Below are 26,727 nucleotides of genomic sequence, written 5' to 3' on the forward strand. Positions count from 1 at the left end.
TGTCCTACTCCAATTGCTGCTCAGTTTTTATGAGTTTACAAAACACGAAAAGACAACAAGAAATTTATTCCATGAAATTTAAGATCTACTAATTCGAGACAATTACACAAAACCTGAATTTATATATATGATGTAAGACTCATTTTCACCGTTTTGAGTGTTTTACTTTCTTCCTTAGATTCAGACATGAGAGCGTTGATTGCTCTTAATTAGTTTGTGCTTCATTTGTCTTGTTTTTCAGATTTTTTTGCGCTCAAGTCTCAAACTTTAATGTCTCTTCTGGTCGTCTTCTCTTGAAGTTTAATAAGCTCAGTATTCTTTCTCGCAGACAGGAGATTATATTGATTTTGTTATGTCTCCCCTCCTCACCCGTCTCTCCCCCTCAGCGCCTGTCCAACGGCTCCCTGGAGTCGGCCCACGAGGCGAGTCAGGTGGTGGAGCTGCAGGACCTGCTGGAGAAGCAGAACTACGAGCTGGCCCAGATGAAGGAGCGCATGTCCTCGCTCTCCTCGCGGGTCTCCGAGGTGGAGCAGGAGCTGGAGACCGCCCGCAAGGACCTCATCAAGTCGGAGGAGATGAACATCAAGTACCAGAGGGACATCAAAGAGGTTACACAACACACACACACTCACTCAAACACACACTTTCACATATTTGCAAAGGGAATAACAGTCGCAAGAGAGACATCAAAGAAGGCGGCGGCCTAAAAAAAGCTTGTATTAGCATCCGCACTCACAGTCTCCCTCCCTCTGTGTCTCTGAGTATCACACACACTAACACACACAAACACACACTAACACACGCTTACACACACAAACACACACAATTCAATGCAAATCAATGCAAACTGCTTTATTTAAGTACAAATAAATAAATAGATGTATAGAGTCCTTTATAAACATGTATTCTTTATGTTGAAACAATCAAACACAAGTTGGTGATTGTTATAAATAAACTATGTATATATATATATATATATATATGCACAAAACCAGCCGGCTGGAAGCCACTTTCAAGGACAAATATGAATGCTTGTGTGTTAAACTGGAAATAACGAGCAATCATGAGCCCACTCGATGCGTCTATATGTGAGGTGAATGCCTCTGAAGTGGACTGTACACAAATAGAAGCGGATCTCCTCTGACTCTGAGCTGAGATCACTATTGATTGCTAACGGGCCGGAGCAGTGATTGTGGGGCAGGAGAACGTGGTCTCATCAGAGCGGCTGCATGTTATTACTGCTGCTCTATATTCAGCTCACTGCAGGTAGCTCGTGTGTGTGTGTAATATCGTTCTGTGGTTTTTGATTTTGTTTCTGCGGGCTGTGGATCGGTCGTCCACTAACTTGAATGTCAATGGTCCCGGGCAAAAGACCGAACTGTGACATACAGTGTAAAGTGCTTTGAGTTTTTGATATCATTTTAAAAACTCAATATAAATACAGTCTATTTAACATTTTAATACAAGACCTGTGACCCAAAAGAGCTGAAATTCAAGACGGAGCTTAGATTACAAATATTGAAGATCACACTCATGCTTGTTGTGTTTTGCTGAACCTGCGATGTTCTCACTTTGCTTGTTTGTGTCCGTGTGCATGTGTGTGTGCAGGCCATGTGTCAAAAGGAAGACATGGAGGAGCGGATCGTCACGCTGGAGAAACGCTACCTGATGGCCCAGCGCGAGTCGACCTCGGTGCACGACATCAACGACAAACTGGAGAATGAGCTGGCCAACAAGGAGGCATTCCTCAGACAGGTCGGTAACGGGACTGACCGGTCCAGCAGCTTCTGTGTTTTCTTATTTCCAGGATTTGGGATCTTGTGCCGTTCCCCAGCCAAACGTTCTCCATCATCTAAACCGGATCCAGGAGAATGAAGCCTGCATGCAGCCGGTTGTTTCAGACATTTTCTGTCAGTGAGCTTAAGAGCCGCTCCACTGAGAGAAGCTCTTGACATTGTGTCAGATAATGTCAGAGGAAATTACTGCTGGGGAAGGAACTCTGACGATTTCACCCTGTTTACTTTGAGCAGATGCACTCGGCTCGGTCCCGTCCTCATAATTGTCGTAACGCTGAATGATCCGATCGAACCACGGAGCAGATTCATTCTCCTTTTGATGATATCTTAGTGAGTCACTGCAGCCAATTAGATAAATTGCCCGGCCATACAAGGCTGAGTGACATTTTCATGAGCACCGAGCTCGAGCACCAGCTGAGCTCTGGAGGGAGAGGAAAGAATTTCACATTAACGTGAGCAGAAGAAGTTGGAGACGCCACGAGACGCAGGAGCAGGAAGTAGACACCGGGCAACGATCGGTTAAAGAGCACAGGACGACAGGACGAGCTGAAAGAACGTGGACAGGAGGGCAGCTTGGGAGGATGGTGCAACAAAAACACTCTGTCCTGCTTCCCCCGGTGTCAAACACAAAATATAAGTGACACTCAACACGACACAGCTCCAGCCCTCTCTGGTCTAATAGCCGGAGATTGAGCTGCCAGGCCCCGGTGCTTTCAGGAGCAGAGTCACTGAGCGTTGGGTCTTTTATTCCCATCTTTTTAATGGCAAGTGCCGTATCTGAATGTGAAAATCAGGCCGATCGTTGTTATCTGCTGAGCAAAAGTTGCCTCCGTCATTCTTGGCGAGTGCAGAGCTGCTGCTATTCTCACAGTCACGTTGCTATTTCGAAAGACGGGTCGAGGCAAACTGCCAGCGGCCGCTTTCTCCTGCTGGAGACGGAAATCTGTGGTTCTGTTTCCCACCGGGAGACTTCGGCAGGAAAAGAGAGTGAAGAGGTTCACATTGAAAGTGAATTCTGTATTTTTACACCAGCCTCACTGACTAGTTTGAGAACCAGACCTTTATTTCTAGAAGTACATTTTTAATCTGACAAACAAACTCAACATCTTCTCCCTTCATTTTGATTAATGCACATTTTCCGAGCTTGTTGACGTCCTATAAGACAAACTGTGATTTGTGAATACGGGCTGTAGAAATGAAATTTTATTTATTGATAATATGGAATATGGACACAGCTGCATCACTTCATATTTCCTGTCAGGCCTTTACTGTGAACGAGTAGCAATCTAGTTAGCGAGTTAGTGAGTTTACTGTGACAGCTCTTGACTGCTCCGTCACATCTATCCTTCTGATGTTGCTTCTGCGCAGATGGAGGAGAAGAACCGGCAGCTCCAGGAGAGGTTGGAGCTGGCCGAGCAGAAGCTCCAGCAGACCATGAGGAAGGCCGAGACGCTGCCGGAGGTCGAGGCTGAACTGGCCCAGCGGATAGCGGCCCTCACAAAGGTAGGAAGATAAACACACGCACACGCACATGTCAACACACGTGACGTTGCCACATTCTGACACTTGCCCTCGTCTCTGGATTTGTTGTGTGTGCACATGGTGTCGTGTCATGACGTTTCAACGTGTCCCTCTCCTCTTCCTCGGCCACCTAGTCCGACTCCAGCTCCTCTTCCTCCCCCGATGATTATCACTTTGTTATGGAAGCTAAACTCCAAGACATGAACTCCATTCTTAGGAAGGTAGACCCACAGGGCATCACAGCTACTGCCGACTCCTGCAGGGAGCAGATTCCATTCATCTCTGGAGTGTTGTGTGGCGAGCGTGTTTACTGGGACTCTGCTCTGGCTGTTCTACCAGCATAGGACAGCTGCATGGCTCTTCTGGCTGGAGCTCATACTTGGCAGTGCTGGAGCGGCTCTCCTCCTCCTCCATTCTGTCCTTTGGTGGCCTCGTTCTCCATCTTTCCTCTCGTCACTCTTTGTTTCAACCAGCTCTCTCTCTGTCCCTCTCTCTCTCTCTCTCTCTCTCTCTCTCTCTCTCTCTCTCTCTCTCTCTCTCTCTCTCTCTCTCTCTCTCTCTCCAGTTATGCTTGAAACAATAGATCTCCATCTTTGAGTTTGGGGTAGAGGCTTTGGCTTGTGTCGTTGCCACTGCTTTGTTTTGTTGTTGTTGTTTTTTTTGGTTGTCGCCCTCTCGGCCGTCACAAACAAGGCAGATCATCGTACCCTCTTTCTGTTCTGTCTACGCTGTGATCCGTGTGTAGGCGGAGGAGCGTCACGGGAGCATCGAGGAGCGCATGAGGCACTTGGAGTGCCAGCTGGAGGAGAAGAACCAGGAGCTGCTGCGGGTGAGTCACTGCGGAGGCGTCGTGCCAGCGACCGTTAACCAGGCGGCCGCTCGGGTGACGAGCGTGACAGCTTGAGGCGACGTTGACATGTTGGCACGGCGACACTGATTAAACTTCACCAAATCATTTCTATGTCGTACTCTGCTGATAGAATGGTTTCACTTGATCGTGGTCACGTTTTACATAGATAAACACAGTTTTCACAACATAAAGTGTAAATACAGATGGATGACTAATTCATGCTGTACAATAAGAAGTCTTCTGGGCTTCTGATAAATTTGGAACCAGAACCACGGCAGCGAGGTCCTGTTAATAAGCAACAAAAAGCAAGTCAGTCTCTGCTGTCAATCATGATGTTTCACACCATTTTTATAGCAGCAAGTTACTATTTAAAATGAGCATTTGAACAAATATAAGTGGGATAAAAATTACCCACGGAAAAGTCTTTGAGAGAATTGTATTTGAGGTGAGATTTGACTTTTTGGTTTGCTCCATGTCCAATGCACTCACATGGAGGAGGCAGGGTTCATGTCCTCTACTGCAACCAGCCACCAGGGGTCAATCAAGATAATTCAGTCTTTAAAAGCGCGGTGTGAGATTACTGACGGGAATATAAAGCTGAAAATGTGTGTTCTACTCACTTCTTTAAGCCTTCCTCTGCCTTTAATTACATAATAATTTGTTTTCAATACTTCTAGCCTTTTAAAAATATTCTACAACTGAAAATAAGTCTGTTCTGTTGTATTTGGCACAGCTAAGGGCTTCATTGTTGCTGCATAATCATTATAATTATGTTGAAATACGAATACGCTTCTGCCTCCAGGCTCGACAGAGAGAGAAGATGAACGAGGAGCACAACAAGCGGCTGTCGGACACGGTGGACCGACTCCTCACCGAGTCCAACGAGCGTCTGCAGCTTCACCTCAAGGAGAGAATGGCAGCTCTGGAGGAGAAGGTTCAATATACAAACGAACACAGATCAGTTCTTTCAATGAAATGTCAGGGCTGGATTTCCTCACCTCTTCTTTCTCCGCTGCTCCTCACAGAACGTGTTGATCCAGGACTCTGAAGGTTACAGGAAACAGTACGAGGACTCCATCCACGAAAAAGTAGGTTTATGTTCCCTCATCATTTTACACAAGGTCTCCTTAATTAAGTATTTATTAACTGGGAAATAATGAGGTTGGTTGTTGGAGTTAGTTACATTTTTATAAACCGTCCGCTGAATATTCATAAGCTCCTGTCGCACAGGGGGGGGGGATGAATTTCATAAGCAGCAGAGAAAGAATCAGAGTGTCAGTTTCATCAATATGAATTTAATCAGCTCCACAAGCTCTGAGCCACGACACTGTTGACATGAACTAATGACTGCTGGCTGATGCACTGTAATCACACACACACACAGACACACACACACACTGACATGTTGTTAACCTGTTATTTGCAGACGCATCTAGCAGAGGAGATTGAGAAACTGAGATCGGAGATCGACCAGTTCAGACTGAGGACAGGTTCCCTCACAGAACCCAGCCTGTCAAGGTAAGGCTGTCAGCAAAATCCTCGTTTAGGAACTGAACCGGAATTTGACTCGAGATTCGGTGTCTCTCTCGTCTCTCAGGTCTCATCTGGACACGTCCACCGAGCTTCGCTTCTCTCTGGGATCTCTGGCTGAAACCCAGTCGGACCACTACCGCTCGGCCAAGGTCATCCGCCGGCCGAGGAGAGGTCGAATGGGTCTGCGTGAAACCAAGGTGAGTGGGCGACTCCGTTGGGTCTGCCCCTCCATCGCTGTTCTTCTTCTACTACTCTAACTGCTTATACATGTTGGTGCAGCTCGTAGAAATTGCCTCGTTAGCCTGAGGCTGTAAAGATTAAACAGCTGAGAGAAAAGTCGCCTGTGTGGTAAAATAATTAACCTTTGGTAAAGTTTCTAAAATCAGATTTAACATCTTGTCCTTTTCAGAATCTGAATGTTTTAACAGAAATATATGAAGAGAATATATGGGAGGAGATAAATGTCCCTGCCTTAATAATTAACTTTACAGATACAGAAATATAAAAAAGTTACAGATGAGAAAACAGTTAAAACAAGAAGTTAAAATGAAACATTACAAAATTATTAAAACAGATTAGGAGAAAGCACAGCTGTAAACATTTTTATTCAAGACAGATTTAAAAGGAGAATAAAAGAGATAATAAAACAGCAATAATATATGCAACATAAACAGGATTCTGCAGTTTATTTCTATACTACGATGTTCATAGTCTGTCCACGTCTGTCTTGTTCAGGCCAAATCCCTGGGCGAGCACGAGTGGCGCTCCCAGCAGCTCGGCGTTCTGGGCGGTCACCACTTCGAGAGCGACACCGAGATGTCGGACATCGACGACGACGACAGGGAAACGATGTTCAGCTCCATGGACCTGCTCTCGCCCAGCGGCCACTCCGACGCACAAACCCTGGCCATGATGCTGCAGGAGCAGCTGGACGCCATCAACAAGGAGATTCGGTGAAAATTAAAATATAAAAAGCCGCATTGCCAGATCTGCTTCCTTTGCTTATTGTGTTCCTAATCCATTTTGCTCAAAATCCACTTAGCACGTGATGGGGTTTTAAGATGGTGTCCCAGAAAGCTGAGCCCTTTGGGATTCATGTTTCTGACATTGAGGTGTTATTATGTAGTATTATTACGTCTTTGCAGTACTTCTACATCTCATCCTTGGATTCAAAATGTGTACTTCTACTATCAAATAACACTTATTAATGTCAGAGCCTCCAGAAGCAGAAAGAAAGCTGCAGCGTTATGATCATATGATCTAGAGACGTGTTTATTTTCATTCGAAGGTTTCACTTCTCTCATCGTCTGTAAATAATATTTCTTATCAGTGAGCGAACACTGTTTCACTCTGCGTTTCTGGAAGTGCGATCTGCCTCTTGCTTGTAATTATGCGCTGCTACATATTCATAACCTCGGGCACATTTCAGTGAGTTCTTTATTTCAAGGGTTCTTAATGTGCCGTTTGCTCTTCGCTGATCTACACAGACAAAGTTTCAGGAAGCTTAAATTCAGACCTGGTGGCAGATAGTGATCCTGGATCCCTAGTGCTGAGCTCTCAGCTAATTACAAGCCTGGACCCGGGAAAGGGTTAAAAACTAATGACCTGACTTCCAGCCTTTTTTTTTGTCTGTGGACTTTAATTAGTTTGTCTCATTTACTGGAATTAGATGCAAATCTCCAGGAATCCACATCCAAAGCCTCTTGTAGATAAACTCGGTCATGGTGTCACTGATCAGTCTAATCCAGGATGATGCACAGCTTAACACCACATCGCATCACTTATATTTCAGCTGTTAAGATATTTACAATAACACACAAGGCATCAAACCCACCAGCAGCTTTTCACCACGTCTCCTCCTCCACCTCCTCCTCCTCCTCCACTTCCTCCTTCTCCTCCTTCTCCTCCTCCTTCTCCTCCTCCTCCTCCTCTTCCTCTCTCCGTGTCCCAGGCTGATCCAGGAGGAGAAGGAGTCCACGGAGCTGCGGGCGGAGGAGATCGAGAACCGCGTGGCCAGCGTCAGCCTGGAGGGGCTCAACCTGGCCCGAATGCACCACCACGGAGCCTCCATCACTGCCTCGGCCACCGCCTCCTCCCTGGCCTCCTCCTCCCCACCCAGCGGACACTCCACCCCCAAACTCGACTCCCGGAGTCCTGCTCGGGACATGGAGCGGATGGGGGTCATGACACTGGTGAGTTCTGACCGAATATCAGAATCTTCTTCAGACCCTCTTGGATTGTGGTGATTTAAGGAGCAACAGTATAAATGCTATGAGCTTTTTATGTGCTTTTTGACGCCATATTACACTATGACGTGAAGTTTGAGGTAAAAACTTCACAGTATAGGGTCAGAGAGTTCATCAGTAGATGTTTTATGGTCTTCCCTGCAGCACGTGCAGCTCTCCTGTCTGAGGTTTACAGTTTCTCTGCGTGCTCGGCTGTACAGTAAAGACATTAATCTTTGAAGACTTGCTGCATTAAATCTGCGTGCAGAGGAATGTCGTGAACAGAGAGTGTTCTTCTCCGTCAGCTGTCATGGTGCAGGTGTCACAGGGTGGTGGCGTACACACACACACACACACACACACACACACACACACACACACACACACACACACACATACATCTCTTAGAATAGACAATCAGATGAATTCCTCTCTACAATGACCTGAGGCTCAAACGCTCCACATGAGCCCAACAAGGGGGGAAGACTGTAAAGATAAAAATATTCACACCCGCCTCCACATCCCAGGATGTGAGGGGATGAGTTCTTTGTTTTTTTCCAGGCGTCTCTCAAAGGAATGTGATTTTATCATTGATCGGTCAAATGATTTGTTGTCCAATCTGCGTCCGTCCCTCTGGTATCGATCTGTGAATTGATGCTCTGGTATCAGTTGAAGGCTCATGAGCATCTAATGGTTCATGATGTTCTGACCAAGGAGCCAATCGTCTCTCATTTGTTTCTGTCCCTTCTTCAACATGAGGATATTGACGGTTGTCTTTTCCTTTTCACATCCAACAGCCCAGTGATCTGAGGAAACACAGGAGAAAGGTGCGTCTTGTGATTTTTAATATGACACCGTTTCTACACAACTTCTTTATCCTCACTGGATAAATAAGATGCTTCATTAGACTCATGTTCCGTGTATTTTCTTTTCTGTGTGTCCTCGTCTCCCAGATCGCAGCGGTGGACGAGGACGGCCACGAGGACAAGGCCACCATCAAGTGTGAGACATCCCCCCCTCCAACGCCACGCACAGTCCGAATGACACACACACTGCCAGCCTCCTCGCACAATGACGCACGAGGGTAGGTGTCAGCTGCACGGAAGATAAAGCTCATTGGGTTAAAAAATGTAAAACTGCAGAGCAAAGAAACAGTATGAAGCAGAAATGTAAAAAAAACATGGAGGTTTAAAGGTCTGAGAAACGTCTGTTTTCATCATCTATCAACACGTTGTGACCTTTTGAGAAATGGCCTCTCAAACATGTGGTCTCGTGCTCGTCCTCAGGATGGTGGCCTCCCTGGAGGCTGAGGCCAGCGCCCTGAGCAGCGTCGCCAGCAGCCAAGACTCCCTCCACAAGCAGCCGAAGAAGAAGGGCATCAAGTCATCCATCGGGCGGCTGTTCGGCAAGAAGGAGAAAGGCCGGATGGCTCACATGGCGCACAGACACGTCATGGTGGATCCGCAAGGTGAGTGCTGCTCGCGGAGGTTCTATAAATATCTTTTTATTCACGTAGCACGTCTCAAAACAACCTGCGTTCTTCTGTTCATCAGCGACCATGATGGACCCGGACATGGCCGGCCAGGACCTGGGCCTGGGGAAGCTGGGGACTCAGGCTGAGAAGGACCGCAGGATGAAAAAGAAGTAAGCTGTCATTCAAGTGGACCCCGCCCCTTCTCAGTGGTCCTCAGAACAGAAATGTCCCCACTGGCAGTATAGTCTCTTTACAAAGTGGCTCATCGTATTTAGGAGAATCCTGTCTGGAGGTCATCCGGCTGGAGGATAAACAAATCGTAGCTTTAGCGTCTGTCCACGTCCTGTTCCTCTTCACGTCTTCTTGTGCGTGAACATTGGCTGTGCTCTAACCATATGTAACACCACAGCACCGGGAGCCGGGTCGATAGAGCAGCCGGAGCCGGACCAGCATCCAGCAGCAGAGATCAGCTCCTCTGTGTTCAGACGCACAGCCAAAGTCAGAGTATTGATCCCGAGCAGAGAAGACGATTAATCTCACAAAGCTGCTTCGTATATTTGGAGGTGGTTTCCCGACACGTAGATTCCGCTCGCTGCCAGGTCGGGGGTGTTCTGCCCTCTAGAAAGAAAACAGGGGGGGGGGGATATCTCTTCTCTATCTTTCAGACGGAGTGTGTGTGTGTGTGCGTGTGTCCGTCTGTGTGTGTGTGCGTGCATTTGCCCATTTGCCCCAGTGCCAAATGATGGATGTCATTTGCTCGAAGTGCACATTGACTTGTCATGACCAATAACTTTGCCCCCCCCCGGTGAAGTCGATCAATAGCGAGTATTGTTTTCCTTCGCTATGTTGACAAACGTGATGTTTTCTCTTCCACCGCGCCGACTTCCTTCATAGCAGTGTCCGGGGATTAAGGCCACGCCCCCACCACCCACCGCCGCCGCCATCTTGCATCTTGGCGCCTCCTCCACGCTGCATGCCATTAAGCTGCCTGCACTATTTTCCATTTCAGCATCTTGGGGTCGATCAATACCGCTGTGGTCTCATTGTGGGGCTTTGTTTTGTTTTCCTCCCTTCAACCACAAATATGTGAATGTAAACGGAGCATTTGAATGTGAGGTCATGGACGGCGAGGGGCGGGGGGGTTGTGGGCGGGGCCTTGCTGTGTTTCCGGTGCATTCCTCATTTCCTCTGCTGCACGCCACGTGGTCAGGACTGCATTGTAGAAGACAACCTGTTTGGACTGGTCTACAGATGCTCCTGCAAAACGAATGCCTTTCCATTGTGACGTCTACGTGTGCGACTGCGTGCGAGTGTGTGCGTTGTTTTTTTTTGTCTGGATCCATGCGGTTTAAAATGACAATTAACTCATTAACATGTGTGTACTTTTGTCTCCCCCTCCGTCGCTCTCTCTCTCTCTCTTTCTCTTTCTCTTTCTCTCTCTCTCTCTCTCTCTCTCTCTCTCTCTCTCTCTCTCTCTCTCTCTCTCTCTCTCTCTCTCTCTCTCTCTCTCTCACTCTTGCTCTCTCGCTCTCTCTCTCTCTCTCTCTCTCTCTCTCTCTCTCTCTCTCTCTCTCTCTCTCTCTTCCTCTCCTCCCCCTCCTCTCCCTCTCATCACCCTCTGACTCTTACAAAAGCGGGTAAGTTGTGAGGATGTGAAACTGAGCTCCTGGATAATGAAAACTGTCTCAGCCATACACCGCCCTGTCTGCCATCTCTCCTGTCTGTCCGCCACATCCTGTTGCCCCCCCCCTCCCCCTCCCCCTCCTCTCCTGAATGACCAGTGCCAAAGCTGACGTCTCTTTATCTACTTATCTCTCTCTTTCTCTCTCTCTCTCCTCCATGGCTGTTAAGAGCACAATTGCTTTCTTTCTTTCTTTCTTTCCTTCTTCATTTACCATCTGAAGACGTTTCTTCCCCCCCTTTCTACAGTTCAGTTTCCGCAGCTGCATCCTTGGCTGGACAGAGAATGTGCCCGCCGCTAAAAAAAAAAAAAAAAACACACACACACTGGGGTCCAATTTTTCAAAACCCCGGAATGTCTTCCTCTCCTTACACGTGTCTTTCTCTCTATTTGTGTGAAATAACCAGCTGCATTTTTCTGGTTATGGGAATGTGGTTTTTGTTTGTATGATTTGATCATAACTGTTTCCTTACTTCCCCTTCTCCCCCCAGCTATGTTCAGTGGATGTATAATTCTCCATGCATTAGACCCGACCTGAACATAAAACATGAGCTATCTCCCCGGCGATAGACAGTGAATGTACCCGGTTGTGTTTGGATGAACACATTTCTCCTGTCACCTGTATTTAAGTGGCCTTTCACCGCGAGCGCTACGTGTTATCATGTTATTACGAAAGCCCACTCCTTCCATTTGTCAAGATCTTTGACAACATACTCAGGGAATGGGTTGTTGACTCAGTTTTTTTTTTATCCGTTATGAAATGTGTTCGCTAAATAGAATAAGAAGTGGCATTGTTTGTATGTGTGGGTGTGAGTGTGTCCTCAGCTTGTCAGGCCTGTTTATCAGTTTTCTGCGAGTGTGGGAGGATTGGACACAAGCGACTGCGAGCGCCTATCCGCCGCTCGTCGTCGATAAGGTGCAATTTGCATCGTGTCGAGCAGGTCGGCTCTCGAAAGTGAGGCGAGACAAACATCTCCCCTCTCCAGTTACACTCCAGCACCTGCTGGGGGGGGGGCGTGGAGCAGAGCCCAGAAAACGAGAGGAAAAGTTCCTTTAAAAAAAAAAAGCCCTGCTGCATTATTCACAAACTGCAAAGTAACAGTGCAGCGAAAGAAAAATCTCGCTCAGCAGAATAAGCCCTGAGTGGCTGAACTGGGATGAGCAGAGCAGCGGTTAAGTGTCCGACTTCACTGAGCCGCTACTGGAACATAGTGTCCTGCTGGTGTGTGTGTGTTGTGTTTACGATAAGAGAGGACACACACAACTTCAGCCATTTGTGTATGTATATATATATATATATATGTAGATTTAAAGAATTTACATAGAAAATACGAGCAGGGCACTCGGAGGGCACGTAGAGAAACAAAAATCAGATACAGATACCATGTACACAATCAACTCAGGCAGATATTTTAATATTCATTCTGTAACACAGCTGAAAGTTATATTTGTCATCGTACAGTTGCTAAAAACTGATCACTGCCTTTAAAAAATACTTCAAATCATGACAAATGCACAAATGATCCTCACCAGATTTGATTGTGTCCTTCTAAAATTTGAAAAATACAGAAATATGACGGGGACAATGTTAACAGCAGGATGTAGCTACAGGGTGTGTTTGTGTGTCTGACTGTGTGTCTGTGTGTGTGTGTGCTCCACTCTCGAGGGATGAATGATAAAACAATGCCCTGTCCAGCTCTTCATGTGAGATGAAACGTGTGTGAGTCTCTTGCTCTCGTTCATGTTGTGTGTACAGACACACACACTGTATTGCTGCAGGTTTTCACACTGTGCAGGGATGAGGATGTTGAATGAGGGATGAAGATGAAGCTGTTTTTAAATGTGTGCTTATGACAATGCACAGCTTCACGTGCTCACACCTGCTCTCCTCTGTGCCCCGCCCTCAGACACGAGCTATTGGAGGATGCCAGGAGAAAGGGTTTACCTTTCGCCCAATGGGACGGCCCAACTGTCGTCGCCTGGCTGGAGGTAAGAAAAGACAAATCGTTCTTTATTCATCGCTGCACTTTTATATTGCTGCTGCAATTCTTTGAGTTTATTATTGAGGGGTTACAATAATGAGAGTTAGAACTTCACTGGTGATGAATCAAAATGACACTCCCAACAACTTATGATGAGTTTTGGAGAAGAAAGGGGAAACATGTAGAAACACTACTGCCCCCTATTGTTGAGAGGAGGATGTACAGCCACGAGCCAAATCATGAACCTATTTATCTCCCACATGAATGTTGAGATTAATGCACCTGATGGTTATATATTTACAGCCTTCAGTATTTGTTAACAACATAACAGACTGTTTTAATGTTAGATAATAAGAATTCAGTGTTTCCAGGGATAGTTAATTAGGAAAGGAAATTAACACTTAATTTCTTTCCCTTTCAAAAATGTTCACCTTATTCTTTGTCTTGAAGTAATGAATAAACTAAACTTAACATTCCGTGTCTCCCTTGTTTCCTCTCCCGTCTGTGTGGTCAAGCTGTGGTTGGGGATGCCGGCGTGGTACGTGGCGGCGTGTCGAGCCAACGTGAAGAGCGGCGCCATCATGTCGGCGCTCTCCGACACGGAGATCCAGAGGGAGATCGGCATCAGCAACCCGCTGCACCGGCTCAAGCTCCGCCTGGCCATCCAGGAAATGGTCTCCCTCACCAGCCCCTCAGCCCCGCCCACTTCGAGAACCGTGAGTCCAACCGGGAAAAAAACGTGACGGACACGGAGAGAAAGTTCAGTCGTCCAGAAACAGGAGTCGTTTGGAGGAAGGAGAGGTTTCATTTGAGACTCTCAGAGAATACTTTGGGAAATTTGCTTGTAAGATGTTACGATAGCAGGCTGATTAGCTTAGCATTAAGAGTGGAAGATGAGAAACGGCTCCTTACAAGCTCATATCTTTTTCAGATTCTGTTTATTGACAATAACATAGTTAATAACTTTGTTGGGGACCGATCGATATGTCCAATCACTGACTTTGGCGTGTACACTGTCCTCCAACCTATAATAAGAAGGAGAGAGTTTTTAAGTTGCACCATGAAACTCTGAATCACAAGAACAAACACTGTATTAAATATTTTCTGAAAGTATAGAAGGTCAGTCAGTGATACCTGAAAGAGAAGTAAAGATGAATTATTTTGTTTAATCTGGATAAAAGATTTTAAACATTGTTTAATTAGTTTGCTTTAGACGTTCTGTTGCATTGAGTCACAGTTTAGCCTCTTAATGCTAAGCTAACAGGCAGGTGATGTTTAATGTAAACCACAGAGTTTAATGTCTTCCTCCAAAGCAGCTCTGCCAACTGTTCCCACGACTGAACGTCCTCTCTGCTCACATGCACGACTCCCGCACACATGGGCGACACCCGTGTGGGTGGGTGACAGGAAGGGAAGTGGCGCCGGCGGCGACGTAATAACAATAATATTAAACTCCCAGCCCACGTGTCAGTGATACTCTTATTTTTATCCCCGTAGTCGGTGCTTGTGTATGACAGTGGGAGTCGCTGACGGCCTGGTGTGCAAAACATTGCACCAGTGTGTAGCTCTCCAGTTGCTCCCTGTTGTCATGGTAATTGCACCTGGTCTCTGAGGACTCCTTAACGATAGCGGAGCGAGGACGAATGAGCTTCATACTGGAGGGGCACAGACCATACATCACAGACACGACACGTTCTGTGCTCTTAGATATATAAACCCAGAAGTTTTCTTTTTAACAATCACATCTCTGCATGAAGCCGCCATCACTCACAAGCTCCTGGTTCTCCCTCTCCCCCTCCTCCCCGGTGTCTCCCTCTCTTTACCTCACCCTCTCCTCTGCCACTTGGCTCCACTGTCCCCACCTCATGAAATTTTCATTACAGTGCATGCGACAAACTCCCCCGACCGTGACGGGGCTTCTGCCTGTTGTCACAATCGAGTTAACTGACCTTGTAGTGTTTGTCCGAGTAGGAAACTGAGAGAGGGGAAGGAAGCGCTCGTTCAGAAACCTCCTCGTGCATCAAGTCCACCACTGCTGCCATGTCTGTGGCTGCACCAATATACTGTTCATACCATTGACTGTAAAAAAAAAAGATGGACGACATGTTCTGCCTCCTCCCGCTACACAAACATGAAGCAAAGATATTTCTGTTGAGCGAGATGATCCTGGTGTGGAGCCTTGGTATCAAAGTCCCGCCCATACACAAGCTCATGACGTAAAACAAAACTAAACACAAACATGAACACTTGTACATCAGTGTGAAAATTATGTGAGATTCAATTTTTTAGTTTGGTCGATGTCCCTTCCACTTACATGGAGGAAGAGGCAGGGTTTATGACTTCAACAGCAGCCAGCCACCAGGGGGGGCGATTTGTCGTCCATCTTTATTTACAGTCTCTGGCATCTTGACCGCCGCCGCGATGAAACAACAATGTGGACAATAATTAAGTAGTATAAGCATTAAAAGGGTTATTCACACAAATTACAAAAAAAGAAAAATCTGTGAACTTTGGGATTTTGCCACCATGTTTTAGAAATCTGTCTATTATCCGTCTATTAGGACATAATGGTAAAACAGTAAAACTGCTGTGAGCTCTGAATGCCTTAAATTTTTTTAATCCATTTAATTGACAAAGCAGAAATCTAGGATATTGCGATTGGTGTTAACAATTGGTTAATAATCAACAATCACAGATCTCCTCAGTGGCAGATAGAGATAAACATGACGTCATGGCTAACACCTCTAGAGTCCAGGTTGTTTCTCTGTAATTTGCCTGACAGGACCTTCCCAGCTGCAGAGGAGCACTTGTGTGTGTGTTGTCGTCCTCGGTACTAACTCGTCCGCTCTGTCTCGTTGTGCATGGCCTCTGTCGTTTGTTATCTGTGTTCGTCCTGCACAGTCTGTAGCTGAAGATTGTTCCCGTGCCCAGTTCTGTTTGTGTTTTTTTTTTGTTTCTCTGTATTTGCCCTTTGACCCCCGGTGGGTTCAGGGGCCAGGTCATCATCTGACTGTGATGCTTTAACACTATTGGCTTACAGTGGTGCTGCTCTTCTTCTTTAACACTGCTTGCCCCTCCTGCCGGACCTCTACTACCAACCCTGCTGCTGCTGCTGCTGCTGCTGCTCTGTCTCTTGGGCTCTGCCCCCTGTAGGCGTCAGGCAATGTATGGCTGACCCATGAGGAGATGGAGACCATGGCAGCCCCCTCTAAAACGGTCAGTCCCCCTGTGTCCCTCACCCGCTCACCCCTTCTCTACCTCTACCAGTCGTGTGTGTGTGTGCATATTAAATGGACTAAATGAAGCTGGACCCCGGTGGTGACTGATAGAGGAGGCATGCGTTGGATTAACCCCGTCGGTGACCTGTGGACGTGGATCTAGTCAACTTTAAGACTTAAGGAATAATTTAGTTTAGGTTTAGAAGCCTATTGTTTAATGAGGGGTTGCTGAGAACGGCCCCAAGAACAAAATTCAGCTTTTTAAAGGCAACTGTAACGACACCACAGTCAGAAACCCCCTAATGAGGCCCCACGTCTTGAACCTTCTGACAAACACGTCAGAACTTTAGAGGTTTGGTTGAAGATTGAAGTTTAACTTTAGCACTTTACTATTATTGATGTGTACGGACAGTGAAGGGGGGGGTTTGGTTCTGGTCCAATGAAGACCCCCCCTGGTTCCTTTTGCCTGGAGCCCCTGTTGTCCCTAGAAGCGCTGCTGTTTTTAATGATACACACAAGCTCTATATATGTACAACTTTAATGTTTCAGAATAAGTTTGATCCTGTTGACTAAGCTGATAAAACCCAAACAAAAAAACAAACTCAATATACAGCAGATCTTTAAAAGCTTCTTGCTCTTGACATCCAGCTGTGATAAGTCATCCTGAAGAAGCAAGACGTGAAATGCAGGATTCGCTTCTACAGAAAAAAAGACTAAACGCAAACACAAATGAAAACAAAGAGTATTTAGGTTTTTCCATCCATACTGAGGGTAAGAAACTGTCTTTATGTTGGGTTTTAATTATCATACACGACTGAATGTAAAACATATAGGTTACTACCTTATTTCAATGCCATCTGCTAGACATCAACATGTATTATAGACGTACGGCAGATATTCTGAACCTCCTATCTGGTTTGAGGAACAACAAACCTAAAAGGCCAATCTTGTACCTTTTTTTTTCACGGACAGCATTTTAGTCCATTAGGATCCTTTCTTCCACAAATGCAAACTGTTGGGTCGGACAACATCTGAGAGTAAGAGAGGCCCCCTGAGGCCAATTCAGATGCCATTTAGTTTTGAGCTATTTCTCCTTTTTTCCTCTACTCAACAGTTACCCCGAGCTATTTACTGTGTCTTGAAAGCTGCTTGTGGATATATTTAAAGGTTTGGGAAGAGGAAAGTTTTCTTCTGTTGTCTGGTTTTCTTATAGACGTAGGAGTTAGACAACCAACTCGACACTGGGTAACATCATAGTATTGTGCAGCAGATATCTGACAGTAGCAACGTAAAACCAGCCCTGCTTAAATTGGCGATTAATTCAGCATGCAATGTGTTGTTGGTTTGGTTCAGCTGCAGGATTTGTCACAGAATGATCACATGACGTTGTTTTGTCTTTGTCATTGTGTTGCAACCAGAAATCAGACTCTGAAGAGGGCAGCTGGGCACAGGTACGAGAACCCTGTTTCTACTCACACATCAAGTAAAAGTTTTCTTTCAAGGTTCTGAATGTGTCCTGACGTGCGTCTCCTCTCAGACTCTGGCTTACGGCGACATGAACCATGAGTGGATAGGGAACGAGTGGCTGCCCAGTCTCGGACTACCTCAGTACCGCAGCTACTTCATGGAGTGCCTGGTGGACGCCCGCATGCTGGACCACCTCACCAAGAAGGACCTGAGGGTGCACCTCAAAATGGTGGACAGCTTCCACAGGTACTCAGGACTCAGGGCGACTGTCTGAGAAAGAAATGGATTTCAGAGAGTAGAATTAACTCCTGTAAAATAGGGGGATGAGGGAGTTTTCATTCTAAAAAGAAGATTCTAAGAAGTGTTTTGCTTTTTGTGACGCCAGAACAAGTTTACAGTACGGAATCATGGGTCTGAAGAAGCTCAACTACGACAGGAAGGAGCTGGAGAGACGCCGGGAGCACAGCCAGCATGAGATGAGAGGCCAGTGGAACAAAGAAAACTCAATGACGTAGCACATCAAAAAATGTTTAAGAGGGAGATTGAAATGGGAATTGTATCCTCGTGTCTGCAGACGTGCTGGTGTGGAGCAACGAGCGGGTGATCCGCTGGGTGCAGAGCATCGGCCTGAGGGACTACGCCAACATCCTACTGGAGAGCGGCGTGCACGGGGCCCTGGTCGCCCTGGACGACAACTTTGACTTCACCAGCCTTGCCCTGCTCCTCCAGATCCCCAATCAAAACACTCAGGTACGTGAGGCTGTTAACTGCAGAGCCACTTAATGGGATATTTATCAAATATTCCACGCACAAGATAATTACCTTGTGGGAACGAGTTGATGTCGGTTTAATTAATTAATTGTTTGTCTCCGAGCTAGAGCAGAAGGAATTTCATTTCATTTCAAGGTGAAAATGAAACTTGAGCTTGCTCCGTCATGGCGGCTGCGTGCATCTTCAGTTGTTAAAGACACAGAATCGTTTTTTTTCAATTTGATTGTTTTAAAACATATCACCTTTCTGGACTCTAGGGGTTTGATACTTATCATAAAGTATATCTGTATTTCCCTTAGCTTTCAGACAGGCGGGGCATAAACCCACACAGGGAGGGAGAAGTTATTTTTAAGGTGCTGATTATGGACCGAAATATCCTCTGTCACCACCTCCAGTCCAGAAATAGAAGCATGTTATCATCCCTCAGAAGCCGGTGCGGTCTAAATCAGAACACGCAGATCTGCCAACTGTCACTCTGGCGCTCTGCCCCGCGAGTCGTCACTGCTCCTCCACACGCGGATAAAATAGAAATGCAGTGCAAATAACGCTAAAAATAACCCCCCTGTTTTGAAAGCCGAGTTGATTGTGTTTTTATTTTGTCCTTCTTCTCTCAGGCACGTCAGATTCTGGAGCGAGAGTACAACAATCTGTTGGCCCTGGGCACCGACAGGAGGCTGGACGAGGTGAAGCGTCACAACAAACTCAGCCCGTGGCCGTCACTGAGGAGCATTTGCAATTATTATATATTCACGACCTTATTGATATTCAAGGGGTCAAACGTAATTTATTAGCTCCCACTCACAAGAATAAATGATGTATTTAAGTGACAGTGTCAGACGGTGATTTCTCATCCATTTTAAAGTGATGGTGATGCATCGGTTTAATGATGGGAGTCTGTCAGTGTAATAGTTCTGAATTATTCATGTCCATCAGTAAAGATGCTGAAATTCTCCCGTGCGTCTCAATTAACTTTACAGTGACCCACGATTTCCCTTTGTCTCAGAATGTGTCACATTAATGATTTGAAACCAGATTTTTACAGTAAATAAAATATCAACAGTCAAACAAAGTCTGTGCATTTAAACCTTTCTTTGATAAGTGAACCATCCTAATGGTTGTAATTAGAGGACAAATCTTTACTTTTACTGAGAAACAATTAAGCTAAAGGACAGAAAATACTTTTAAAATCCACTAGGAAAAGATTTGCAAGAACAGAACTGTTTCCAGTTGCCAAAACAGAGGTGAAACGATAAGCTGACTGTATTTATCCAATCTGAAAACAATGATTTCTCTGTTTTCGTTGGTCAGTGTGACGACAAAGATTTCCGCGGCCCCTCGTGGAGGCGACAGTTCCAGCCCAGAGACCCTCACGGTATGTGTATGATGGCCGGATCAGCAGAGACGCTCCCTGCCGGTTTCCGTCTCACCACGTCGGCTCACTCTCGGAGGCTGCCCCCTGAGGGTGAGTTCCTCCAACTGCACCTTTTTCTGTTTTAATTTAAATCATTATGTAGGTTGTAAATACTTCAAGCTGGTTGGCAACAAAACAGCACAGCTGAACACAGGGGTTGCTGCTCCTCGCCGTTTTGTGACCATGTCTCTTGTTCTCTCTGACTCTGTGACGGCTGCTCCGCAGTCCTCTATGAGGCGCTGGACGACAGTCCTGACGACATGTATTTGGACTGGTATCAAGGTCAGATATGTCCCAATGAAGGTTCCGGGCCTGTTCGCCCTTCGTGTATTATTAATATTCTACATATAATCCCTCCTCCTCTCATGGTCTCCGCCCACCACTGTCCTGCTGTGTCTTTGATTTTCTTCCCGGTCTCTCACCCTCATCGTTCTATTCTCTTACCCGTCTACTTCAATCTCTCTTCTATCCAACTCTGAGGGTGTTGTCTTGCGGAGTTGCTAAACAAGTTGTTGTCTAGTCGTCCCCCCCCCCCCCCCCGGTGGTGAAAGCTAGTGAGTCAAGTTATGGATTCCAACCCATGCTTGCTACTGTAACCCTTGAAGTTACAGAGATTGAGCAGCAAAACAAACGGTGGCCGAGCGGCGCTATGTAAGTTGGCCTGAATCAGGAGGTTTGCATAGGCGACGTCTTGGATGTTTCAAGAAGTCAAGCGGAGCGTTTGTGTCGTTCCCTGTTCCCCTGATGTTAAGAGGACACTGGCTGAAAGGGGCTCGGAATAAAGGATCATTTTAGATCATTGCAACTAAGTTCATTCTTCCAGTTCTTTTTTTGTTCTGGGAGTAACAGCAACATTATTGTTTAACAGACAGAGCGAGAAACACAAGCACTCAGACTGGAGTTGAAACCGGAATTCGAGCGTGAACACGTACATGTTAGTTTGTACTTCCATTCAATTCGGCAGCGCAGTTTAAAACCTGTACCTTTGTCTGACTGAGAATAAAACGTCAAACTCGACACAGAAGTTGTAATAAACTGGAAATAACCTTTAAACGGATGCAGAGTGTATTAGCAACTGTGTCTTTACTAGTTTACTCCACACAAGTTGTGATACATGAATATAGATCATCCAGCAGTTCTGATTTGAGCCAGTGTTCCTCTCTAACAAGGTGCCCCCCCCCCTGTCTCTATTCTCTGTGCCCCCTGGTCTGTGATGTCCACAACTACACTAAAACCGTCTCACTGGTGGTGTCCACTCAAAACTAAAAACCTCCTTTGAGTGTGTGATGCCTGGTTTTTCTCTGCTGAAGGTTGTTTCTCTCTGAATAATCTCCGTTGTGTGGAAGAAGTGTGTTCAGTGTGTGATCTCACTCATCCTGTGGAGGATTGTCTCCTCTTGTTCGAGGTGGTCGACAAGCGGAGGAAGGTTTCCTTCTCCCTCTGAGTCCATCTGACGCGGTAAGAGCCGAGAAGCCGAAACCTAACGCTCTCTCCCTGTCTCGCTGTCTCCCCCTACAGTCGGATCCTCTACGGTGCAGCGGCTGGACACCTCCACGGTGAGAACCTATTCCTGCTGAGAGGAGGAGAGGGACCTTACACTGTACACTGTATGTAACATCTCACATTACAACACACAGCTTTCCTCTCAGCTACTGCACAGGAGAAAAGGGCCAGTTGGGTTTTTCCTAGATGAGCATGTTTGTGTAGATTTCTTATTTCTGTCCCGAGCTGGAAAACAATCAAAACACGAGAAACGCAGCTTTCATTTGGTCCCAAAGAACTCTGACTCCTCCTCCACTCACCGACAGCTGGTTGTTCTCAGTCCGGTGGAGGTGGTTCACGTGTCCCGCTCCTCCTCAGGGATCCTGGGGCCGGTCCATGGCCTGATGAGCCAGTGTTTTCAGGGTCTGTCCCGGGGGGGGTCTCCTGTTAGTCGGAGCCTCTGTTATTCAAGAGTCGCGGCAGAAGCTTTCCCAGGAAGGCTGTGTAGTGTGATACCCCCCCGATAGTTGTCCCTCCAGCCCACACACAGACACACACACTGTCGACTGATACCTCATCCTCACCTAGCGACCTCTGCTTTGGGTTTAGGAGTTCTTCTAGAGTTTAACAATCCTTCACTACGCATTTTGCATAGAGAATATTATTGTCATATTTTGGACTAACAACTAATAACGAGCAACAAACTACCACAAGTTAAATGACTTTCCTGTCGTTTCATGGTCAGTGGAGACTTCAGGACTCATTGAACGTCTTTGTGTTTCCCCTGCAGGTTCAGTTCTGAGTGGAGCGCTGGACGGGCCCCCCCCCCCAGCCGAGGAACAAACCATTCTGACGACACGCACTGCCAAGAAGCCCTGCTTTCCTCTCTGAACCCCCCGCCCCCCCCTGTCCCGTCCCGTCCTCCCCCCCGTGATGTAGGCACCAGCTGCCGGTGCTAAACTGTCCCGCAGGCTGCTGACTCTCTCCCCCCCCCCCACCCACCCTCGTTCTCCCCATTTCTAACCTTTTACATGTACAGTAACTTGTCAAAGCATAACGTACTGTGTATTTCTTCTACAGGAGATGTGTAGGTTATCTGTAAATTAATATAAATATGCCATTTTTTAAATATATATACACACACATCTATGTATAAAAAAAGATATTCAGAGTTTGTGAAAAAGTTGTCCCTGCCACCTCATTTAGTGGACCATAGATGAATATATGCTGCTCTTCAAACTGTCTCCATAGTCCCCCCCGGCCCCCTACCATTTTGTACATATGGTTTTATTTTTTCATTGTGCTGATGATGACGAGTATAAAGACGAAGAACCTTCGCTGAGACTGGGTGTGTTGTGCGAGAGCCCGCCCTCTAGTGGTGAACAAGAACACTACATTCCTGGCACCATCAACCTTTCTTACGGACTCGCCGTCACACGAGGAGCATTTCAACGAGGGGACGCGTCGACGCACTGGAAACGACACAACAAGCACTTTGATACAACCGCATCAACTCAACGGACTCGTTAGTAGCCAAGGACAAAACCAAGAGATGCTGTTGCTCTCCGAAGTCGCACAAAAAAACTTCCTCTCAGAGAACACACACAAAAAAACAACAGAAAAAGAAGAAGCAGGAGGTCATTTGTAGAACCTGTCACTTGTTGTACTGTACGTTTCGGCAGGAGATACAATAACACAAAAAGGACACACAACCACACACGCAAACACTCAGCCAAGCTGGCCTTCTCGACAGTCCGTTCACAGGACAGATGAAATAACTGAAAGACAGACGGCTTCAGCTCCTAGTGTGCGTAGAGTGTATATGACCATGTTGAAGTGAGGTGACTTTTCAAAAACGGGAAAAAGAAAAACCTGTTTCTTGCTGTGACCTTGGTGTAACTGTTGACTCTTTGTTTTTCTGTCGGGCGTGTCCGGGGGGGGGCGACCGATCGTGCGGCCCCCCGTTTATCTATCTGTCTTTTAGTTATTTCTGGACGGACGACAACAAAAAACAACGTCTTACGCCATTGACTTATTTTTACATCTTTTTTCGATTTGCACGAATGACGAAAAACCATTTTATTTTGTCTCCCATGTTTTTTTATTTTTATTTATTACTTGTACTTTGGTCAAAAACTAAGTGGTGAGCAAACAAATTTTCATTGTCAATAAAAAAACTGTCAGTGAACGAGGAGTCCATTCATTTAGTATAAGCAGCAGCTGTAGCTTGCTTCTGTGTGTTAGTTATGAATATGCAAAGCTTATAATACAGCATAATTTACATCATGATTCAGATTACATTAAGAAAGATGATTTAATTACATTGTTACAAGCGGAAACATGAGCCCTGCAGCATGGAGTTGCCGTTGGTTAGCGTCCCTGTGCAAAAGACGTGCACGTGCTTCCTCTCACGTTGGAATCGATCTGACCTCAGTTTTTCTCGGTCGTCCCCTTTTAAATTAATTCAGCTCCCACGAGGTCTCAGGGCTTTTTCCACCTGCTCCAAGATGTCCTTGAAAACGTCCGGGTCCTCGATGGTCGGAGTGATCTGTGCAGAGGAAGTAGTGCAAGGCTGATTTGAAAAAAGCTAATGAAGCCAACACAACCTGCTAATTGGCACCAAATTAAAGTAATAACTGAACAATTAGGGAAGTCTATTATATTTTAACATAGATTCTCTAAAGCAGCATCCTTGAAAACTCTCCTTTAAACAAAACTACATTCTACTATATTACGTTTTATTCAAATTGTTTCTCTCTTATGACCGTCGGCACCTGATCAGCAGAAAACTGAGTCCGTAACTGAAATTCCAAATCAGCCCCGAGTTCTATTTAACAAGAGCACGTTCTGTTAATGCAGCATCATCCCTCCTAATGAGCTTTACTCTGAGCAACTGTAAATATTTGGACAGGGGATAAAAAGTGTACTGTTCAAACAATATTACCACTTTCATCCTGCAGCACTGGAGCTGATGGGAATGAGGCTACGTTAGAAGAGCTGTGTGTTACCTTGAAGGGTTTCCCGTTGACCAGATTGGCCAGAGACGACCGGGGGATCTTGCCCGAGCGTGTCTTCGGCAAACTCCGCACAAAGAGCACTTTCCTGAAGGCAGCGACGGGTCCAATGTGGTCTCTCACCAGGGTCACCATCTGTTTGACGATCTCCTCCTCATTCTTCTGAACGCCTGAGACAAACAGAAACGTTATATCACACACAAATGATTATAGTGATTTTTAAACTCCTGTATTATAGATGGACATGTTGCAGAATGCTTCTCACCTTTCTTGAGCACACACAGGGCCAAGGGGACGTGACCCTTCAGAGCGTCCTCCAGAGCGACCACAGCACAGTCTCCCACTGCAGGGTGCTGCAGCACAGACTACACAAACACAGACACAGACACAGACATGACAACACCACAAAGAAGCATGGGGGGGGGGATGGGGCTTTGTGTCTGTTCTCTTACCTCCTCCAAGGCTCCGGCAGACAACCTGTGACCGGCCACATTGATGACATCATCCGACCGGGACATGATGTACAGGAAACCCTCGTCGTCCACGAAGCCTGCGTCCATGGTGTCGTAATAACCCTGATGGAGAGAGAGAGATGGTGCATTGACTTCACTGAAATTCATGGTATAAACAGAATTGGAATCTGAAACATTCAGCTCCTTCCATTTAAAGATCCTCACATAAGACAGGAATTCTGCAATGAAAGGGTTTAAACACTAGAGGGCCACCTTTCACCAGGTATCACTACCCATTCTCCTACAGTTTATATCCTGCAACTTGAGGAATTATCTTTTATTTCTAGATTCCCTGGTCATAAATCCAAGGAAGCCACTACTGTGCAGGTTATTTAATGTAATAAACACATTTGATTGTTGGTGAATGATTGACCGACTTACTGGGAACTTGGTGAAGTAGAGTTCTCTAAACAGACTGTGGTTCTGCCAGAGTGACAGGGCTGCTCCAGGTGGAAGAGGAAGTCTGAAGGGAACAGGACAAATGTGTAAATGTATAAATGTGCCCAGATTTAACTTGATGAAGCCGAAAGGTTGTGTGAAGATGGAGATTTAACTGTTTTACACACACACACACAAACACACACATACACGAGAGCATAGTCGCTGAGTTTTTTGTTTATGCAGGGACAAGATATCCGCCCTCTTCTCGACCAGACCCTTGACCGAGATGTTTCCCTTTCCATTCGGCGCTGTAAACACGTCTCTGCACAGATTGATTTCTGAAGTTTATTTCCTGTGGGAGGATGTTGATAGTAAAATCTGCACTCGTCTACAATACTGCTCGCTTCAAAACTGGCAAAATACCTTCTATCATAAGCTGCTTTCCATTTCAGTCGTCCACAGGTAGTATAAATATAAACAAGAGCTCCACTTGCATCAATAAATGCCACAAAATCAACATTTACTTTGGATTAAAACACATAAACCTTAAAAGCGGTGACACAAGTCGATATTTCCTTTCGCAAATATTGAAAATTACTTCACGAGGCGTCTGTGCCGCCACCGTGCTTTGATTCAAAGCTTTATCAGACTTTAAGGGGCGACGGGGAGGAATTACAGTAAGACAGCTGTGTCTACCTGTCGCTGTTCCTGGATGCACCCTACACATGGATTCCCTAGAACCCCCCCCACCCTCCCTTGTTGGAGTGGTGACAGATACTGGAGGTAGCAGGCGGCAGAACGGGCTGCAAGTCGACACATGTTCTTCTCTGACATCAACAACAAAACAAGGCCTGATGTGTGAGTCCGATACACGAGTGAATTATTAGGATTAATGACTGAAAGTCAGGAGGAGTTTAAATTTGATTAGTGTGCAGAATGCTTCCTGTGTCACATTTTGAATGCGAGTGCATGTGCCGGTGACAGAGGAAAGGCTGTTAAATCCTCCACTCAGCTTACCTCACCACTATATTTCCCAGGGTTCTTGGCTTCACCTCCTGCATGTCATCATCGATCACCGTGACTGCAGGAAGGGAGAGAACACAGAGAGGTGGTGTTACTACACACAGGCAAACTGGAGGAGAGAATTTATTAAATCCTCTGCAGGGAATTACACAGAGTCCTTTTTGATTTATGTGTACACATCTATATATAGGCGATTTAAATACATTTAAATTGTTACTAGAATATGAAAATGTAGGAATACACATGCTGGACGTTTATAGGTTTTTATTTGGGTCTCACCATTGTAACCTGGTACAGGTTTTCCAGCCTGGCCTGCAGGTGGCGTGAGTGAGTTCCCGAGACCAATACATGTGGAGGTGATGGCTGAGCCGGTTTCTGATGAGAGG

At 46.0% G+C, this 26,727-nt stretch overlaps 2 protein-coding genes across 7 annotated transcripts in view; one reads left to right on the forward strand and one right to left on the reverse strand.

The window, feature by feature from the left end:
- ppfia2 (PTPRF interacting protein alpha 2) overlaps nucleotides 1–21,506 on the forward strand; it is a 102,498-nt gene extending 80,992 nt beyond the window's left edge. For 2 of the 6 annotated variants that reach the window (XM_061073475.1, XM_061073468.1), the window contains 24 exons: nucleotides 387–608; nucleotides 1,609–1,755; nucleotides 3,165–3,299; nucleotides 4,063–4,146; nucleotides 4,970–5,101; nucleotides 5,193–5,255; nucleotides 5,594–5,685; nucleotides 5,765–5,897; nucleotides 6,436–6,653; nucleotides 7,652–7,892; nucleotides 8,723–8,752; nucleotides 8,879–9,009; nucleotides 9,212–9,354; nucleotides 9,470–9,569; nucleotides 12,988–13,069; nucleotides 13,578–13,778; nucleotides 16,216–16,282; nucleotides 17,706–17,751; nucleotides 17,814–17,993; nucleotides 18,133–18,230; nucleotides 18,322–18,497; nucleotides 19,133–19,201; nucleotides 19,827–19,980; nucleotides 21,448–21,506. In XM_061073475.1, coding sequence (XP_060929458.1) covers nucleotides 387–608; nucleotides 1,609–1,755; nucleotides 3,165–3,299; nucleotides 4,063–4,146; nucleotides 4,970–5,101; nucleotides 5,193–5,255; nucleotides 5,594–5,685; nucleotides 5,765–5,897; nucleotides 6,436–6,653; nucleotides 7,652–7,892; nucleotides 8,723–8,752; nucleotides 8,879–9,009; nucleotides 9,212–9,354; nucleotides 9,470–9,569; nucleotides 12,988–13,069; nucleotides 13,578–13,778; nucleotides 16,216–16,282; nucleotides 17,706–17,751; nucleotides 17,814–17,993; nucleotides 18,133–18,230; nucleotides 18,322–18,497; nucleotides 19,133–19,201; nucleotides 19,827–19,980; nucleotides 21,448–21,506 — 3,003 coding nt within the window. Of the gene's footprint in view, nucleotides 1–386; nucleotides 609–1,608; nucleotides 1,756–3,164; nucleotides 3,300–4,062; nucleotides 4,147–4,969; nucleotides 5,102–5,192; nucleotides 5,256–5,593; nucleotides 5,686–5,764; nucleotides 5,898–6,435; nucleotides 6,654–7,651; nucleotides 7,893–8,722; nucleotides 8,753–8,878; nucleotides 9,010–9,211; nucleotides 9,355–9,469; nucleotides 9,570–12,987; nucleotides 13,070–13,577; nucleotides 13,783–16,215; nucleotides 16,283–17,705; nucleotides 17,752–17,813; nucleotides 17,994–18,132; nucleotides 18,231–18,321; nucleotides 18,498–19,132; nucleotides 19,202–19,826; nucleotides 19,981–21,447 lie in introns of all 6 variants that reach the window. The other 4 variants (XM_061073482.1, XM_061073498.1, XM_061073486.1 and 1 more) reach the window with 3 other exon arrangements.
- Nucleotides 21,507–23,503: 1,997 nt separating this feature from the next.
- Nucleotides 23,504–26,727, reverse strand: part of acss3 (acyl-CoA synthetase short chain family member 3) — a 31,749-nt gene continuing 28,525 nt past the window's right edge. Inside the window, exons 10-16 of the mRNA XM_061070222.1 lie at nucleotides 26,621–26,716; nucleotides 26,336–26,399; nucleotides 25,319–25,400; nucleotides 24,878–25,000; nucleotides 24,691–24,790; nucleotides 24,420–24,595; nucleotides 23,504–23,959 (exon numbers count right to left, since the gene is read on the reverse strand). Of these exons, the coding sequence (XP_060926205.1) occupies nucleotides 23,876–23,959; nucleotides 24,420–24,595; nucleotides 24,691–24,790; nucleotides 24,878–25,000; nucleotides 25,319–25,400; nucleotides 26,336–26,399; nucleotides 26,621–26,716 (725 nt within the window). The 3' untranslated portion in view covers nucleotides 23,504–23,875. The remainder of the gene's footprint in view (nucleotides 23,960–24,419; nucleotides 24,596–24,690; nucleotides 24,791–24,877; nucleotides 25,001–25,318; nucleotides 25,401–26,335; nucleotides 26,400–26,620; nucleotides 26,717–26,727) is intronic.

This window comes from Limanda limanda, chromosome 1, assembly GCF_963576545.1.
Source record: "Limanda limanda chromosome 1, fLimLim1.1, whole genome shotgun sequence".
Lineage (NCBI taxonomy): Eukaryota > Metazoa > Chordata > Actinopteri > Pleuronectiformes > Pleuronectidae > Limanda > Limanda limanda.